The 20491-nt window shown below is 35.9% G+C and overlaps 1 protein-coding gene across 1 annotated transcript in view; it reads right to left on the bottom strand.

Annotated features, from left to right (window-relative positions):
• The window catches only part of UNC13C (unc-13 homolog C), a 620990-nt gene that overhangs the window by 199928 nt on the left and 400571 nt on the right, over positions 1 to 20491 (bottom strand). The window contains exon 18 of the mRNA XM_032174369.2: positions 17404 to 17489. Within this exon, the coding sequence (XP_032030260.1) occupies positions 17404 to 17489 (86 nt within the window). The remainder of the gene's footprint in view (positions 1 to 17403; positions 17490 to 20491) is intronic.

Here is a 20491-nt window from a genome sequence, read left to right as displayed (position 1 = left end):
CTCAATTATTTTTCTAACACCACACACTCATTTTTTCTAATAGGTAACACAGTCGCTCTTACTTAAATAAGCAAGAATAATTGTTAAATACCTATCTCCCTGACAAGACTGTGGACTCTATTAGGGCAGAGATTCTATGTCTTTATTGTCCCAAGTACTTAGCACAGTGCCTGACACAGAGTAGCTATTTAAATATTAGCTTATTAAATGGTCAAATGAGTAACATTTTTGTGGTTGTTAGAAATGTGTTTAAATATAAATATATAGAAGTCATATCTTTAAAAATTGTTTATTTTATTGATACATAATAGATGTACATGTTTTCAGGGTACATGTGCTAACTTGAAACATTCATATAATCAAATTAGGGTAATTAGAATATCTATCACCTTAATATTTATCTTTTTGTTACTCTAGGAATATGTGAATTATTTTCTTCTAGCTATTTTGAAATGTAAAAATTGATTAATGTTATCTCAAAAAGAATCTGTGCAGTAGATTTTTAAAATGATCTTAAAGAATGACTATCTGATACTTCCAAGTATTATAGCTACAGAGACCATATGGTCTAATTCGCTGAGCTTGTGCTTATTGCACATATGATTTTCCACTTTATACAGAAGTTTTTTACCAAAGAAAGTAATTTGAAGAATGTAAAACCAACAGTCTTCAAAAGTACTTCCTCAGTTGCAATTAATTCATATTACATAGACTGCAGCGCATATTAACTTTAAGTAGATCTGTTTTACAAAAATTGGATTTTGCAAGAATAGTGAAACAATAAAAATATTTGACATCAAATTTCAGAGTTTAAGATAAAACCAGATGGATGTACACTCTAATATACTAGTATGTACCGACAATATGTGATATTGCATGTTAGATACCCTATTAGACATTCCAAATATTTAGCCATTAATGGAAAAAGGAGATAAGTTCTCAGAACTACTGTGAAGACACAGAAAAAGTATTGGCTCTCTAGGCAGAAAAAAAAAGCTCGTGATTCAGAGAAGTAAAGTTGGCAGAGATGATCCCCCAATATGGCAACACAATTATTTGAGAAGATCTAAGATTTAAAATTGTTAATTATTCCAGGAAATTTGCACATGTTATAAACCTGAATTTCTGCTTTATACATTAAATTTCTTGGATATATAATTTAACAAATGCAAACATTCACAAAATAAATCTCCAAGTCCAGTACTCTGTCAGCAATAATTATTCTGAATATTCTTGATTGAGTAGTGACTTAACAAATTACTTTGTTGGCAAGAGCAGTAGGAAGTAAAAAGTGTTAATGTAACTGCTTTGGGTGTACCATCTTCTGCCCAGGTTTCCTCTAAAGAGAAGTTGCAACATGGTTCATGACATCTGCAATTTCCAGTGGGAAGACTTGGATCACTAAGGAGGCAAGATTTGTTGAAACTCACTCACCAACTGTTCCCTCAGTTACATTAGCTATTTAAATATTGTTGCCAAATGCCAGAACCTCTCAGTGGAATAACTGAATGAAAGACCTCCATTTCCCAGAAAGCTCATTCTAGTTCTTGAAATTCCTGAGATAGTATTTAGTGCAGTGAAAACAAAATGTGTTTTAAATTCTCATGCAAAATTTTATTCAGTTAGTGCAAATTTAAACAAGATAAAACAAGGCTTAAGATAACTCATTTAACAGCAATGGTATAGAAAATGTAATTTGACAAGTTGTTTAACCTCCGTGTACCTTAATTTCTATTAATATTTAATGCTGATTTACCTTATATGATGTTGAGAAGCTTAATAGGCTAATGAGTTTGAGCAATTAACACATTAAAAAAATGTCTAAACCTTCAGCGTGATAAGAAAGCAAAAAAAAAAAAAAATCCAAACATACAAATGAAAGGCAAAATTCAATATGAAAGAAGCATGAAAAGACTAGTAGTAAAATAATTTTGGATTTCTTTTACAACTGACCACAAATTTTCCAAAAGTTTTAATAGCTGATAACAGTTGGACTCAGTCATCAAGCAGTAACCAATATGCTCGAGACACTTTCATAATATGAAGAGTAAAAAACTAAATGTAAAAATGCTTTATCACCATAAGTTAAGTGGTATAAGAATTGACAAAGCACAACTTAAAAAATAGAATGAACAGCTTTCATCTTATTCACAAAAATCTGAATATAGAATCTGAAATTTTCACTTAACAAACATGTCAACATACTATTAGATTAGAGGTTATCTTAGGGTTAAATTAAAAAATTGCTGCATGTATAGAATACGTAAAAAATAAGCAATAATTATATAAACATTTGTTCCCATGTTCCTACCCTCAAATTGGTGTATTATTTTGTAAATAAAGTGTTTTAGTTACAAGTGTGCATTTTGATGTATCATATGCATTTTTAACTATAAAAGATAAAATACTATTAAAATTCAGTTTTATTCTCCAAATCAAATCCCTTAACATTCCATCCAGAACTATATTACTTTTTACTTTCTGTTACTTACTCCCAGAGTGATTGACATAGTTCTCCTTAGGCAAATAGAAATAAGTTAAAGGAATAGCAAAATGGCAATGCTGTCATTACATTGCCTTCAAAATGTCAATATCAAATTCCCATGGAGATAAATAATAAAAATTAGTAAATGATAAAATCTGAATGTACCTTGCATAGAATTCAACTAAGAAAAAATCTGATTAAAATTACAAGTGAATAAATATTCACAAATATCAATACCTATTTATAATGGAAATTATCCACCTCTATTATGCTATACATAAGTGAATTTGATTAAAGAAATGATGGGAGAAATACTAGTTATAGTTAATATGTTAAGGCTAAATATAACTATATGTTTCTATACTGCCTTTTATCATTTGTGGGAAATAACTGTTGTGATTTGAGAAAATTATAGATAATGTGATAACATTAGAAATCATAACGTTTTTAAAAAGATAAAGACTTGGAAAAATATAGGAAGTTCATAAAAGAATAATGCTTTAACTTGTCCTTAGGAATTTCTGTATTGCTCTTTTAATCATAATAATTAAAAACATTTGTATAATACTTTCACTTATAAATTACTTTTTATTGAAACATTTATATATCATAAAGTTTACCCATTTAAAGTCTACAGTTCAATGAGAGGGAAAGACAGAGCGTGGCTGCTAATGGTACAAAGATTCTTTTTGCAATAATGAATAAATTTAAATTATAATGGTGATTGCACAACCCTGTAAATAGAATAGAGCATTTTGAGCATTGTTTCATTTCATCGCTACAAAATCCTTTAAGAGAATGCTATTCTAGAGAAGAATAGCATTCACATGCAAGAAACTTTAAGGAATTATACAATATATGGGAAATACGGGACCCGACTGGGGGCTGGGGGAAAGAGAGAGAGAAGCACATGAAGAAAGAGGCAGAAGTCCTTCAGTGCTTGATCAACCACCAATCCGAGAAGGGGTGGGGCAGGAGGCAGGGAGCACCATGGGATAGTACAAGCACATTTGCAATCTATCAACATTTGGGGAAGCAAACAAGGGATCAAAGGGCACACTGCCTGGGGATTCTGCAGCTGTGCTTACCCATACCCACTTTAGATCTAGCACAGAGAACATACCAGGAACCTAAACTGAGGAGTTCACTCATGCAACATGTGTTAGGCACCTACCTTCCACATAATAGATTCTTCTCTAGATGCTAGGGTTATAACAACAGACAACACAGAAAAGTCCCTTTCATAGAGCTTACAGTCTAAGGTGCAAAACAGGCAATAAACAAATAAGCATATCATATCAGTGGGTGATAGATTGGGGGTGGCTCTACTTTCCTATTTTATAAAGCAGAAAAGGACTTCCTTATCAGAAACCTGAAGTGAATATTCAGGAAAAGAGTATTCCAAGCAGAGGCAACAGATATGCAGACAACCTGAGGGACAGGTTTGTATGATGTGATTGGGGAAGGACAAAGAGTTCAGCGTGATTGTCACAAAGGGATGAGCTGGGAATCATCGGAGATGAGTTCAGAGACAGGGCCTCCAGCAATAAGGCAGGGCCTTCCAGTTCAGGGTAAAGAATGGATTTCATTCTGTGTGTGACAAGGGTCATGAACAGAAGAGAGACATGATTTGATTTTTGTCAGATCAAAACAAAGAAACAGTAGAAAGATGTTTTAGAATTAAAGAGATACCTGAGTCTACAAAGTTTAAGCACTCATGGAGTACCAGGCACAACTAACAATGAAAGAAACCCTTCAGTGTATTTTCAACCTTGAAATAAATAAAAAGTATTATTCACATCTAGGCTGAAACAAAACAGAACAGGCTGTGTTCAAAGAAGAAAATTATTCTGGTCTTCTAATTCTTTGCTATAACCCTATATACCAAAAGACAATGGAGAAGTATCCACAGGGTTCTGAGAGAAAATAGGTATCACCTAAGAATTATATACTTAGCCACACTGTCTTTCAAGCACAACAGAGGTAGTTTCAGACATGCAGGGACTTACAATGTTATAATCCATGAACATTTCCCTTCAAAAAAATGACCTGCAGGTATAGGCTGACCAAATAACTAAGTCAAGAACACTTATGACTATAAAAAGAAAAGTTGTCAATAGTAAAATATAATAAGCTACAATTTCTTTCATAAAAAGTATTTTGGTTAATTATTATGTAAAATTAAAGTTATAAATGTTTTATATAAAATTATATTAAATGTGTGAAAAGCAAATATGTAAGTGTATACATAATTTCTGGATAAATACACTGGGTAATTTTGAAGTTCTTTGTGCTTTGTATTTTTCAATTTTTTTGTAAGTTTTTAAATCAGAAAAATAATATACTGTTTTAGCCTGTGTTCTTGCTGCTGATAAAGACACACCTGAGACTGGGAAGAAAAAGAGGCTTAATTGGACTCATAGTTTCACATAGCTGAGGAAAGCCTCAGAATCACGGTGGGAAGAGAAAGGCACTTCTTACATGGTGGCAGCAGGAAAAAATGAGGAAGAAGCAAAAGTAGAAACCTCTGATAAACCCATCAGATCTTGTGAGACTTATTCACTACCACGAGAACAGCATGAGAAAGACCAGCCCCCATGATTCAATTATCTCCCCCTGGGTCCTTCCCACAACACATGCGAATTCTGGGAGACAAAATTTGAGTTGAAGTTTCAGTGGGGACACAGCCAAACCATATCATATACATTTTCAATAGTAAAGGAAGAAATTATTTGGTCATATTATCCTCTGGTATTTGTAAAATGTTATGCTTTATATATTCTGAGAGTAGAAAACTTGAATTTGCAGGTCATTAATGAAACATATAGATTCTTTATTTAGATATAGCTTTAGAATATATCTAGCTGAATGGTTAACTCAGGTTTTAGCACTGAATTCTTCATTCAGGTGAAGACTGATGATCATCATCACCAAAGCTAATATTTGAGCACTTATTACTATGTACCAGGAAACTCTCTAACCATTTTACACATAGCACCGAATTTAATCTTCACAACAACATGATTTTTCAGAAGAAGAAATTGATGTACAGAGTTGACAGAACAATTGCTCATTGTTGCATGGTGGGTAAGTAATGGAGACAGATTTTTGTACTCATCCTGTCTGACTAAAGCCAATGTCTTTGAGACTAAACAACACACCATGGAAGACGGCCTTTAAAATAATCCCAAATAATCTCTACTTCCTACTATTTACCCCCCCGCTCGGGGTAGTCCCCTTCCCTTGAACATAGATTTGACCTAATGACTTGTTTCTAATGACTAAAATACAACAAAAGTTATGGGTTCTCACTTCTGTGATTGGGTTATAAGAGATTACAATTTTTATTTTTTTGTTTTCAGACTCTCGGTTTCTTGGCTTGGGTACTTCGATAAAGCAAGACACCATGTTGGAGGGGCCTACTTGTAAAGATACTGAAGGTGGCCACAGGCCAGATGCCAAGGAAGAAGTGAGGCCATCAGTGAGATAACTTTTGAGAAACCGAACTCTGTCAACAACCACACGAAATAATATGGAAGCAGATCCTTCACCAACTGAACTTTTAGACGACGCCAAGTCCTGTATGACACTTTCATTTCAGCCTTGTAAGAGACTCTAGGACAGAGGACCCAGCGAAATCATGCCCAGATTACTGAATATGAATATGTTCTGTTAAATGACAAAGAAGAATTAAGGTTTCAGTTGGAATTAAGTTTGCTGATCAGCTGACCTTAAGACAAAAGATGATGCTGGATTTCTAGTTCTGCTCAATGTACTCAACAGGACACGTAAATGTGGAAGAGGGAGGCAGAAGAGTCATTTTTAGAGTCATGACAAAAATACTTGGATATTGCTGACATAGAATTTGGAAGATGGCCACAGCCATGAAATGTGGGAAGCCTCTAGAAGCTTGTGAGAGACAGGAAAATGGATTCTCTCCTAGAGTCTCCAGAAAGAAAGGCTGTCTACCAATACCTTGATTTAGCCCAATGAAACCGACATCAGACTTCCGGGCCTACAAGTCTCTAAGATGATATATTTGCATTTGCATTGTTTTATGCACTAACTTTGGGGATAATTTGTTGCATAGATGACTAATAAACACACTATGTCAAACAGAGGACAAATTAGCTGGCCAGTAGTCATTCTTCTCTGAACCTTAGCTACCACCAAAGCAGTCCCTGAAGTTTTAACTTAGTGTTCCATAGAACACAGTGTGAAGACCACTGATCTAGACTAACTTCTCAGGAGGTGAATAAATTTCTTTGAATAGTGTCACTAAGAGGGACTACAATAATTGAGAAAGGAATCACTTAATTCTAGGTGTCATTTGCCTTTGAGTCTCTTAGTAAGATCTCTCATGACTGGTTGTCCATGTGAGTTTTTCTTATGTGGAGCACAGCATGAAAATTCTTTAGCCTCATAACTTGGGTTGTGATTCACCTGTACAGTGAATTCTCCAATTTGCAAACCACTTACTACTGGTTGCCTCCTTTCATTGTAGAATCTTCTCTTGTAGCTCCACCCCACCAATCCAGGTCCGGTTTTTATCCTTTTACTTACCGCTTTTGTATTTTTCCAATAAGCCAGAGTAGTGATTTGGGGTCATGGTGTCGTTGAACTCTGCCATCTACATAGTGAATTGTGACTTTTTACTCACTGTAATGTGTTTATACTCATTCTAGTGATGGTACTAAGGTTTACAAATAATTTATTTATTCTTATAAAAGAATAAACTATATCCTAATGTCACTCCTACTCTTTCACATGCTGAAGTGGTCCCTGGTAGTCCAGAAAGGCCTGGAGTTTCTTGCAGTACACGGCATCGTATACATAGCATGTCAGCTTTGGCTCATCAGGACACATTTTGAAGTTAAGATCAGCATTTTGGAGCATTCTTAAAGAACCCTTCCAATGACAAGTAATGCAGAATGCACTGAAGTTTCCTGGGGAGACGCAGAGAGGGTGACCAGCGCAGAGCACAGCACAATACACTCATTTCCCCACAAAACATTTTTGTTTTCTCTCCAAGATGTTCTCCCTGCTCCAATCTGCTCCTGTCCTTTCCAGCCAGCAGACTGTCAATAGGTCTAGATGATATCTTCCTCTTCCACTATGATTCTAAAAATGCCATTTTCTTGCCCCTAATTCTATTGTTTTTGCCAAATTGGATATCCCATTGATGTAGGATTAAGATGTGTGTGAAGTTACTCACCACAAACCATTCACAGGTATTTTCTTGATAGTATAACACACATGTGAATGTTATCTATAATGCTTGAAAAGGCTTGATCTAAAGCATAAATGGGCTTTAGCCAAGTCCTTTCCCCTTCTCCTCAAGTTGTAGCCATGTCGCACTTACAACAAACATGTATAATTGACAGTCACCTCAAGAGAACCAACAGAAGGTCATTTCTTCAGCGCTTTCCCTGGAAGGTTTCCAAAGAAAAACAAAACAAAAAACATGGTTTCCTAAACTGCTTATCAGGAGAAAGTTTCTAGAAAGCTGATTTCATGCCGACTGCCACCTCCTTCCCAAGTTTCTTTTGTTTCCAAAACATTTTCACTGGCTGAGTATCAGCAGTCTCCAAACAAAGGCACAGATTTTTTGACCAAAATATTACAAAAATAGTCACAGCTATTTTTTTCATTGGTTATATCCACATATGTGCATGCATTGTTGGGCTTGTGATTCATTTGACTTAATGAGGAGACAGCTAAATTTACAAGTTCCATAATTCAAGTTCAAGTAGTTTAGATAATATTCATTTGTTCCTAAACAATTTTATCATCTTTATTATCTACCATAGGTAGCAAGGCAGCAATGAGCATCTAAGGCCATGACATGTAAATATTTCTGTTTCCTTTTTTTTTCTTTTATTATACTTTAAGTTCTAGGGTACATGTGCACAATGTGCAGGTTTGTTACATATGTATACGTGTGCCATGTTGGTGTGCTGCACCCATTAACTTGTCATTTACATTAGGTATATCTGTTTCCTTTTTAAAATGAACTTTTCTAAACTAATTTTAACAATTGCTTTCAATCTATTATCTCTCTAAAAAATTCTAAAAACCACTAATAAGGAAGAAAAATCTAAGCAAGTTTTCATCCCTTTATCTTTTCTTTTTTCTCCTATCTCTTCCCAGATGGTACATGGCTGTAAAACTAATAGCAGGAAAATGATAGAAAAAATATAAAGTTAAATATATAATTTTCACATAAGTGAAAACCTACCATGTTATGATACTGACATATGCAAAATGCAGTTAGCTCCGTTCCCTTGTTTTCAGCCAATACCAACTTTATTTTCTTGATTGAACTCTTACTATATTTTTCCTTCTGGCAATAATGGCTCTCTATAGATTTTTATATTCAAACGCTCCATTCAAATACTTTGCCCAAGAGATGTGATCATTCACCAGGAATATCTTAATTTGTTTGAAGAGAAAACATTTTTATGCATAAATATAACATTTTCTTTATGTATATTTAGAAATAAAGAGCTAGGTACACAAAAACAGGCCCCAAATTGTGTCAAATTCCAAATATTGTTGGGGAAATTATCTATACGCTGTATTATATTGGCAAATTTATCAACATAGAAATATATCTGAATATATCTAAAAGATATATTTTGTGAGATTTAAGGTGGCATAATATATTTTTTAAAATATTCAATTATTATTTTTTGAATAGGAGTATTCAATTTTAAATGAAATTATAAACTTTCATAGTCTATGAACTGCTAGCTTCAACCCATCAGTGTGTCATAACATCAGTTTAGAGGGTGATGACCAGAATTTAAATATGTATATATAAATTATATGCAATATGTCATATATGTATGCTATATATTATAAACATGTAATATCTTCATGTATATACAGATACATATATAAGGTACATACACATCTATGAAGAAATAACATTTCAGAATTTTTTATCTTTATCATGATGTTTATGTTTCATGAAGGTTTTGTTTTGGTTGTGTGTGTGTGTGTGTGTGTGTGTGTACTATATTGCTGTAAAAGTGTATTTTCTTTTTGCTTTGGATTGTGACCAAAACATGTACAAACAGAAAAAAGGAAAAGGCATCAAAAACAGAAAAAAAGTAGTAAATAAGTGAACAAATAAGCAGGCTAAAGAATACGATTCAGATATAGTAAGTGTTTGGGGGAGAAAAAAGAGTTGGAGATGTGTGGGAGTGTTGGGAGGGATGGGATGGTCAGGGTAGGGTTGTGAAGGTCAGGGTAGGGTTGTGAAGGAAGGTGACCATGAAATGAGACTTGAAGAATGGAAAGGAGCCCTCTATGAAGAGAAGGGAAACAGCTTCATAGGCAGAAAAGCAAGCAGATATGAATGCCCTGGTGTGGGAACACATTTGGCTCAGTTAAGGAAGAGTCATGGGGACAGCGTGGCTACATTTGAGTGAGAGGAAAGTGAATGAGGTAAAGCTGGAAAGATGGGTGGAGCCCAGACTACATGCTACATTATAAGCCATAGTAAGAATAATGGATTTTGGTCAATTGAAAGAGGAAGCCTTTGGAAACTTTTATATACCAGGGAATGTCTTGATGTAATCTAAGTGTGTGAAAGTCAATCTGAATGTTATGAGCTAATGGATCGTTAGAAAGCAAGAGCGGAAATGTGCAAACTACTTAGAGGGCTATGATAGGTATCAAAGTGAAGGGGGCCTGTAGCTAGAACTAGTTGGAGGTAGTAGAGATGGAGAGAAGTGTGAGAGCCAAACATGCTTTGGAGGTAGAACAGGTAAGTATTTATGGATTTGTCTATGTCAAGTGTCTGGAGATTGTGGTAGAGCAAGAGAAGTGAGGAATCAAAGATAATGTCTGATAATCCACAAATGGTAACATATTTTGCTGTAATAAAAAAAGACCAAGAGAGGAATAGGATTTGGGTGAGAAGGTTGTACTTCTAGGTTTACTTTAAACATTTGAGTTAGAGGTGTCTAATGGACATGCTTTTCATCCATATCACTGATTAAATCTTGTATGTTTATTTGTGTGATTATTTGCTTATTGTAAAGTAAAAAGTTTCTCAAGGCAGGGATCACGCCTGTTGTGTTGCATTGAGCCTTGCTAACAGAATGCCTGGCACACAGCAAACATTCTGGGAATTCCTTGAATACATAATATATAAGTGTGTGTATTAGTGAAAAATTAAATGAATGTTTGTGATTAATTTTCCTTTGGTGATCATTTTTATCAAATAAACCAAGTTTTAACAGAAGATAGTTTCTACTTGCATAAGGATGAGCCAAGGACAATGAGGTGTCTATAAAGAACCATGAAATGGGTTCATCTGCTAGTTAAATCACCTGCTTCCACACAGCGGTTTTCTAGAGCAGTGGTCCTCAACTTTGGTGCACATTAGCTGCAACTGGAAGTTTTGTTAAAACAGGAATTGCTGGGCCCTATTCCCAGGATGTCTGATTAGGTAGATGTGGGGTGGGGCCCAAGACTTTGCATTTCCACCAACTGCCTAGCTGATGCTGCTGGTCCAGGGATAATCGCTGCTCTAGCAAGCAAAAGTTTTGAACCTGGGGTTCATGGATCCTTGGGAGAAGTCAATGATTGAGCTATAGGGCATTTGTATACATATCTTTGAGAGAATATATGCAGAGTTTTGATGTGTAGGCTATTTAGCATTTTTCTAGTAATATAGTCTACATATTTTATTAGATCCTCCAAGAAGGCCTCCAAAACGTAATTCACATTATGAATAATGGTACTCAATCATGAATACATCAATCTAGTATGAATACATACTAGAACCACCAGGAATCTTGGCTCTTCCATTCAATTGCAATGTAATTTCAGGCAAAATAACCTCTCTAAACGGGGGATAATGATAGTATTTATTTCATAGGCTTGTTGTGGGACTCAAATAAGTTAATATTCATAAATCACTTAAACCAGTATCTAGCAAGTGCTAAATAGGCAATTGCTAAATAAGTTAAAAAATCTGGGCGTGTTTCAAAAGGCCAAGGCTCTACCCCTGGTGATTCTAATGTACAATCAGTGTTGAAAACCACTGTTCGGAAATGAAGACAGCACAGCAGATAAATGAATGCCTTTCCTGAAAGTGTCTGGTTAATTTCTTTTCAGTGAACCAGAATTCCCTTCCCAGAGGAGCTTGGCGAGGAAAACTACAGAGGGCTAACAAGAGCTTTAGCGTCTTAGACAATAATTGATTTTTATAAAATTTCAAGAGTCATTTCTTGCTCACCTCATTTTCCTGTTGTTATGGGAAGGGCTGAGGGAAATGAAGCCGAAGGGAAAAAAAGTGGTTTTATCCACATTGACTATTATTTTTGTTTAAAATCATCACAAACAAAAACCTGACCTAAAATAAGAATATGCGAATATTATACAGAAATGATCAGAGAGGCAAATACTAATTGTGCTAGCCAGCCTTCAAGATGACACCTGTGATCCTTGACCCTTAGAGTTCATATCATTGCGTACTCTCTCCCACACTGAACAAGCTGAACTGTGTGACCAACGAGATAATGTAGAAGTGACTGAGTGTGGCTTCACAGTATAGATAACACAGATGGCAGCTTCCGCCTTTTCTCTTGCATTGCCCCCTTTGGGAAAAGCTAGCAGCTGTATCTTGGAGATGGTCAAGGACTTTGTGGAGAGGTCCATGCTGAGAACAACTGAGGTCTCCTGCTGACAGCCACAACTACTCAACAGCCATGTAAGTATGTCACCTAGGAAAGCAATCCCCCAGCCCATCATTTCTTCAACAACAGCAGCTACTTAGGTATGTTGCCAGCCACTATATTTTGGGATAATTCATTATATCATAATAGGTAACTGATACACTAACCCTAAATCTTGTATTTTTTAGGTATCCAAGCTGAGAGTTTCTCTTTTCCTATTTTGGTGCTACTGCAGGGGATCTGTTCATCTTATTCTTTTCTGACTCATTAAGCTCACCAAAAATAATTAGCTACTAAAACAATTAACTGGAAAAGTGCGTATGTTGTGCGAGGGAGAGAGAAAGATCACCCAGTCTCAGCCTTTTAGTCTCCTGAGGCCTCACATATGAGAGAAAGAAAAAAAGTTGTCATACTTGGCTGAGTACCAAGCTCAACAGTGAGAGACCAGTTGTATTCATGACAACACAGACTCTGAATTGAGTTAACAAGAAATTTAAATTCTAATACCATCTGAAACGAAAAATGTGAGAAAGCTCAGTGTTTTCCAGGAGCACAGATGACCAGGTAACTTAACTAAATCCTTGAATGTCAGCGTCCACTGTTGTTCCTTATTTCAAAACCAAAGAGGCAGAATTATATGAGATAAAACTAGAATCTTAGAGTTTGAGTTCAGGCAGGGATAAAATACTCATCAAGGCCTTATGTTCTATCTATATAGTGACCATCTACTAATTAAAAATATCTGAACAGGTAAGGTTCCATATCCTGATTCTAATACCAGCTCAGTGGGTTTTTGGAAACTCATTTCCATTTACGTGAGATTCTGCTAAAGTTCACCATTGTATAATAGAAAGACAGACTTAAAAGTTATTGAAGTTATTAGACATTGAACTTCTAATAGTATCAGAGCACCCAGCTGTGTGTTCAACAAATAGATTTGCCTATACTGCAAGTGGGACCACATTCATAGCCTGAGAAGTTAGTTTAGCCCTGTTCTTACCATTTGATTACTTTTTAAGTTGGACCAGAGAAAGTGGCTGACCAGTTAATTACATACCTACTCTGATGTATTCATCTCTATCAAAAGAGCATGGTATATTACTCAGGTAAACATATTTTAATTATCTTTTACTGAAATAGATAACAAAGTGATTTAGTAGATGGTCAAAGGTGTACCTAAATAACAGCATTACAAACAGTCTTAGATGTCTATTTTTCTTCTGTTACTTAGAAACCAAATATTTTAGTCAGCATGTTTCTAGATTAATTATACAGAGCTTGCCTTCTCTATCTACTCCAGATATACAAAACAAGTAGTTTCAACTTAATTGCAAGGGAGGAGGGAGTGTGCGGGTTGGAAGGGAACTGCCATTGGAGGAAAGTGTGAAATGCACTTACTATAAGTGTGAAAGAGGAACTGCACTCCCAAGTTTAGGTCAATGGTATTAACACTGATGCTTTCCTTCAATGTAAAGATGAAAGGAGGCAAGAACCTCCTACATTTCTGAGATACATGTTTAGAGGTGAAAAGCAGATGCTAATTAGCTTCATTTCTTGCTCCCATTTAATTGTCTTTTATGTTTATTCCCACATAGCCACTTCCAGCTCTTCAGTGTATGCAGGATATATTTGCCAACCCCCCAACCATCCCAGTTTTTAATTATAATGTGTTTATTTCCTTATTGTGATTTCAGATCTTTTCGAAGGGATAACCAGGATGCCCCAAATGCTTCAGTGTGTTTAATCTCTTGGAAAGCCCTGAGTGCACCAGGTGCTCGTAAGATATAGATAAAGAAGGGGCACGGCAGACAGGGTGTGGGAAGAAACATGCAGAACAAGCAGAGGAAGATGAGCCTGAAACGCATCGGTCCACCTTGGTCTTGCCCTGCTTCTCAATGTCTATTCTCCCAGATCTCCATTTCCCCACTAAAACGACATAGGGGATTTAATGGAATATTTTTCGACTTTGTGTTAGACAGCCTGACAGCTGATTTTTACTAACCAGTCTGTGAAATCTGCTTGATGGCTCAAATGTGGTTTTATCTCATGAAAGCAGCATTTTGCCAGATGTTCTGTGGGCTGTGTTTGCTAATGTAAAATAGATTGTTATATATTAGAAAGCCTTTGGGTAAGGACTGAGGCTAAAAGGCATTCTGATGAGCTAAAGCTTTACTATTCTGTTGTGCAAATATCAATACGGACAATTAAACTGATGAACAATGTACATCAATATAGAAGGGACTAGAAAACAGCTACTTGGGACACTGAGGCAGCAGAATGGCTTGAATCAGGGAGTCGGAGGTTGCAGTGAGCCAAGATCACACCACTGCACTCCAGCCTGGCGACAGAGCTAGACCCCATCTCAAACAAACAAACATACATAAAACATATAGGAAATTTTAACAATGTACAACTGCCTGGCTCTAATATAAATGAAAATAATTCTGAATTATGTTGCTAATCTACACATATATATTCATTTACACACTGCTTTAGTGCACCTTAGATTTTCATGCAATCATTATTTATTGAGCAACTACTACATGCCAGGCTTGTGTTAAGGACTGATACATGGTTAACATAGTTCTTTTTTTCAAAAAGCTCTAATCTCATATAATTGAATATGTCACTAGTAAGACCATCTATTCTACTAAAAAGCATTAAAACATTTTAATCTTCCAAATGTATATGAAGTATGCTGAATCATAGTTAAATATGGAAAATACGGTTATGCAGAATTGTACCAAAGTCCCCAGTTAAATTTACTCTAAGACATAGATTTAAATTTTAAATTTACTCTAAAACTTACACGGTAAAGTTAATTATCAACTTTCTATAACATTTGGCTTATACAACATGATACAAAAAGGCAATAAACGTTTGAAAATGCACTGAGTTTTGTACTACTCAAACAAAAGGGGAGAACGGTGAAACACAAAGGTGTTGAGCTCCTGGAATGTTCCCAAGGTCACACAGCAAAAGACGGTCACAAACTGATGTCTCCTCTACTGCCCTTTCCACTAATCCATTGAGTTGGGATTACCTGGTAACATTGGTAATTTATTTGTTCAACTAGTAGTTATCGAGTAGCTTCTATTTTCTAAACATCATTATAGGCGACGTAGATATGTCGGTAAAAGTCATAGACAAAAAAATTACATTGTGGTAAAAAAGACACGTAAGAAATAATCAAATCAACAAACAAATAATCAAATAAAATTAGTTGTTATGCAGCAAATTAAAATAAAGTTATTCCTGGGAGCTACTACAAACAATGTGGTGAGGGAAATCTTCTCTGAGGAGGTGTGGGTAGCTGAGCCCTACATGGCTGCTTATGAAGATTGGTGGGAAGGAAATTCCAGGCATCAGAGCAGCTGACCAAAAAAATCCCTCAGGCAGGAATAAACTGTTATTGTAGTGAAGACAATAAAGGAGTCAATGATAACCCGTAAGTGCTTAAGTAACTGCATAAATGGTGGTACCAAGAACTGCTATCGGGAACAGCTGGGAAGAGTCGGTTCTGACAGAGGAGTTTAAGAATCTCTATCGACCCTAAAAATTTTCAGATGCCTGATAGACTTTCAAGGAGGGTGGGGGGATGCAGAGTATAGGCTTAGGGTAGTGAATGCTATCTGAAAAAAAGTTATTTGCTGAGTGGACTGGTAGTTCCTGTCTGATTTAAGAGAATTTTGGGGTCCCAAAGAGACAGTGAAAGCAGAGATGTAAAAGGATGTGGTTAGTAGGAGGCAAAGATGGACGAGGCAGGAAGGGCTGGGTCATTAATAAACTGTAGAAGAAACACCTCATTGCAGTAAGGAATTGTACCTCTGAGCAGTTCTCGTGTGATTTTAAAGATTAGATAAACCTCTCTATTTGTGAGTGGGAGGGGCTGACTTTATCAGAAAACTAGGTATTATGATCTATTGAGTACCTTTTTTTTCCAAATAAGAAAAACTGTATGTTCCCTCTGCAACCTGGTACAGGAAAGCTATTAAACGGTAGCATGAGAAACATGAACTCTATAAAACCTGTCTTATTCTCACAACCTATTTTCCATATTGTAATCAAAACGATTTTTCTAAGTTGCAAATCTAAGTAAGACATGCACCTGCTGAAAATCCTTTATGGGACTTTGTTTCTCTCAGCACAGAGTCAAACTCCTCACGATAGCCCACAAGGCCCTGTCTGCTGGTCCCTGCTAATTTCTCCTGTCTTTCTCTTGCTACCTCTTTCTTGTTCACTGGGCCCGCTGAGTTCTCTCTTCTCAAATGCACCTTGTGCTTTCTCTAATTGCTAGCGCCCTGTCCTACCAAAAGCTCTTCTTAACTCCTACTTATCCTTTAGGTCTTTATCAAAGTTACATTTTCTTAGAGGACGTTCCCGTAGTAAGCCTGCCTTGTCCCCTAGCCCCAGGTCTGATGTAGGTTCTTCTCCAGACACTCCGTCATCATAAGCCCTCACCACTCCACATTGCGACTGTTTGCATTCTTGTCGTCCTCCTCTATAATCTTGATGAGGGTGGGGACCAGGGCTACCTTGTTCACCGTTGCATCCCCTACATCCAGTGCACCAATGGTCATTTAGTATCTATGGGCTCAATATATATTTACTGAATAAGTACAAAGAAATTTTTCTACCGGGTTGTTAGTTTCTAGAGGATAGTAACCGGGTCTATGGTTCTATCTCTAACTGTAAACACACGTGGGTGCACAAAGAATATTTATAGAATTACTTAACTTAGAGCTGTATTTCTCTTTTTCTACACTGAATGATTTGTACTTATTCGGAGTGGAGTTTCGGGTGAAGACCACTGCCATTGTTCTTGTGTAAACTTGGCAGGATTTTGACCCTCCTCCCCATGGATACTGTTTCCAAGTCCAGGTAGACAAATATCTGGACTAAACAAGTCATCCACCCCCTCAATATGGCCTGCTTTGGTAAATGAACTACCATAAAATATTCTTGCATATGAGCATAATCCTACCAGTGAAATACTCTTATGATCCAAGAACTTAGACCATATAATTAAAAATGTATATACTTATTTAGGGCTTTTTGAGTACTTTGAGACCTTATCTTTCTACCATATGGAAGTAAGTTTTAGAACTAAACTGATCACAATAATTAGTGTTTTAATGTTTCAATTCTTAACATTTAAAGCCAAGAACACAATATCACCATTTAACTCTAACATGTATTCAAATAAGTATAAATATTTATAATTACCTTCTAAAGCATATTTCATATCCAGAGCAAAAAGAGTCCACATAATTTCGGCACTTATTTTTCCCATGTTCAGCTCTTGAGGAAACCTAAAACCAAACACATTGTATTAGTGTATGAAGAAGAATGGCATGCCTCAAAACCAAAATACAGCATTTTACATATATACCACAGTAGTTATTACACAGTTCATAAATATGTTTATTTATGACATTTCTCTTTATGAACTTTCGTAAGTAAAAAAAAAAGTTAACGCACTAGAGTTTAATGTTAAAAAGTTATTGGGTGGTAAGAAAAGAGACTTCATTATATCGGTGCCAAAGTAACGGTGCCTGGGGCTCCCTGTGGATGTCTTGTGATGAGTGTTTGTGTCTCAAGAGCTCCTTCGTTTTTATGGAAGACTCCATCTTTTTTTTTTTTTTTTTTTTTTTGTGAGATGGAATCTCACTCTTCACCTAGGCTGGAGTGCAATGGTGCCATTTTGGCTCACTGCAATCTCCACCTCCCGGGTTCAAGCAATTCTCCTGCCTCAGCCTCCCGAGCAGCTGGGATTACAGGCATATGCCACCATGCCCGGCTAATCTTTTGTATTTAGTAGACACAGGGTTTCACCATGTTGATTCAGGCTAGTCTGGAGCTCCTGACCTGAGGTGATCCACCCGCCTTGGCCTCCCAGAGTGCTGAGATTACAGGCATGAGCCACCATACTTGGCCGACTCCATCTTTTTATGTCTCACTTTTGAGGATAGATCAGATGAAGCTGAATAGCAAACACCATGTGACACGAAAAAATCACACCTCATATACGTCCCTCAGCCATTTTCTTTGAAGCACACTTAAGTACTTCTATTTTTTCTATTATCTGTTATCTTCATGTGAATTATTTGAACAAAGATTCCTCACTCCCTCTGGCAAAATGGCTCCTGGTGGACACACCCACTAATCTATCCTCCAGAACTTCCAGGCAGGTCTGTGTTTTAGACTAACCAAGCTTAGGTTAAAAACAAGATTCTGACTGCTTCTAAAAATTTATTTTGTTTGCATGTGTTTTCAGTATCATGATAAGGCTCCTAATAATATAAGCCCAATGAATATGATGACCGAGTCTTTTTATTACAATGTAAACACTCATTCCATGCCAGAATGTAAGACTAGAAGTATTTTCTCTCTATATACATGCAGACGCGCACACACGAATAAAAATATTTATATCAAAGAACAGAGCTAGCTCTCACATTCATCCACATTTGGGGGTTCGAATAAAAAAGAGTATAATCCTGTATGGAAAGTGTTACCTAAGGAAATATGACCTCAAGACAACCTCAAATAAGAAAAGACTACTGACACATACAGAACTAGTCTAGTCCATATTTCCATCAAAATTAGAGCGTGTTGCATCAATTTCCCTTACTGACTGCCAATTTTATCAATTTGTCTAATAAGGCATTCGATTTTAAAACTTAAATCAGAAGCTTCACATTTATCAAGTATTTAAGTTCAGAACTTTTCTAAAAAAATTTAATACAATCTGAATACATATAAATTAGTATTCAATATTAAATTTTACTTTATTGATATAAAAGTAACCCTAAGCAAACAATTTATCTCAAAAGGTTTCGTCTGAGCATAAATACTAGCATCATACATTTTGTAGTACATTAGATTTTATGTAATTAGTATGCAGCATCAAAATTGTAGGTGATATAATAAGAGTGCTTTATGCTTATAAAAAGGCAAAATTCCTTAGTTATTTTAATTTATTTGAATCGAGAATAAGATCATATTAACTTTACAGTACAATATACAAGAAACGAAGAAATAAAGAACTAAAACTAAAAACAAACACACAAAAAACTAAAGAATATCTCTGATAAACATAGATGTAAAAATCTTCAACAAAATATACCACATTTAATCTCACAATATATAAAAATAATAATACATTATGATCGAGGGGTTTGTCCCAAAAATGCAACGTTAATTCAACCTTCAAAAATGAATCAACATAATTTACCGTATTGTTAGACTGTGGAAGAAAAATTTTATGATCATCTCAATAGATGCTGAAAAGATATTTGACAAACTTCAACATTCATTCATGATTTAAAATCCCTCTGGAAGATAGTAATTAAAGTGAACTTTTTTAACCTCTTAAAGAGAATCTACAAAACTCTACTGCTAAAATTATTAAGTCTCACACTTGATACTTAAGGATGAAGATAATGATATTGACTCTCAGTATTTCTACATAACATTGTACTGGAGTTCCTAAATTCTGTTAAAATGCAAGAGAAATACGTAACAGGCATATAGATAGCAAAGGAATAAATAAAACTCTTCACAGACAACATGGTTTTCTACATAAAAAATGGCATGCTAAAAATTGTCTGCATAGAAAATGTCTAAAAAACTAATTTAAGAAGCTACAAAATATAAGGTCACAGAATACAAAATCATGTATTTCGGTGTACTACCAATGGACTATTGGAAATTGAAATTAAAATAACAGTACCATTTATAATAGCATCTGATATGGTTTTGCTCTGTGTTCCCAGCCAATCCCATCTCAAACTGTAATCCCCACATGTTGAGGGAGGGATCTGTAATTCCCATGGGGGCAGTTTCCTCCATGCTGTTCTCTTATAGTGAGTGAGCACTCATGAGATCTGATGGTTTTAAAAGTGTTTGGCAGTTCCCTCCTGTGCCCTTGTCTCTCTCCTCTTGCCCTGTGAAGCAGCTGCTTGCTTCCCCTCAGCCTTCAACCATGACTATGTTTCCTGAGACCTCCTTCACCATGCAGAACTGTGAGTCAATTAAACCTCTTTCCTTTATAAATTACTCAGTCTCGGGCATTTTTTTTTTTTAGATGAAGTCTCACTCTGTCACCCAGGCTGGAGTGTGGTGGTGCGATCTTGGCTCACTGCAACCTCTACCTCCTGGGTTCAAGCGATTCTCCTGCCTCAGCCTCCCGAGCAACTGGGACTACAGGCGTGCACCTTATAGCAGTGTCAAAATGGACTAATGCAGCATCAAAAGTTATTAAATACCTAGTTATAAATCTAAGATAATATGTACAAGATTTATATGAAGA

Source organism: Hylobates moloch, unplaced genomic scaffold, assembly GCF_009828535.3.
Source record: "Hylobates moloch isolate HMO894 unplaced genomic scaffold, HMol_V3 SCAFFOLD_14, whole genome shotgun sequence".
Taxonomy (NCBI): domain Eukaryota; kingdom Metazoa; phylum Chordata; class Mammalia; order Primates; family Hylobatidae; genus Hylobates; species Hylobates moloch.
This window is presented reverse-complemented; position numbering and strand designations above follow the sequence as displayed.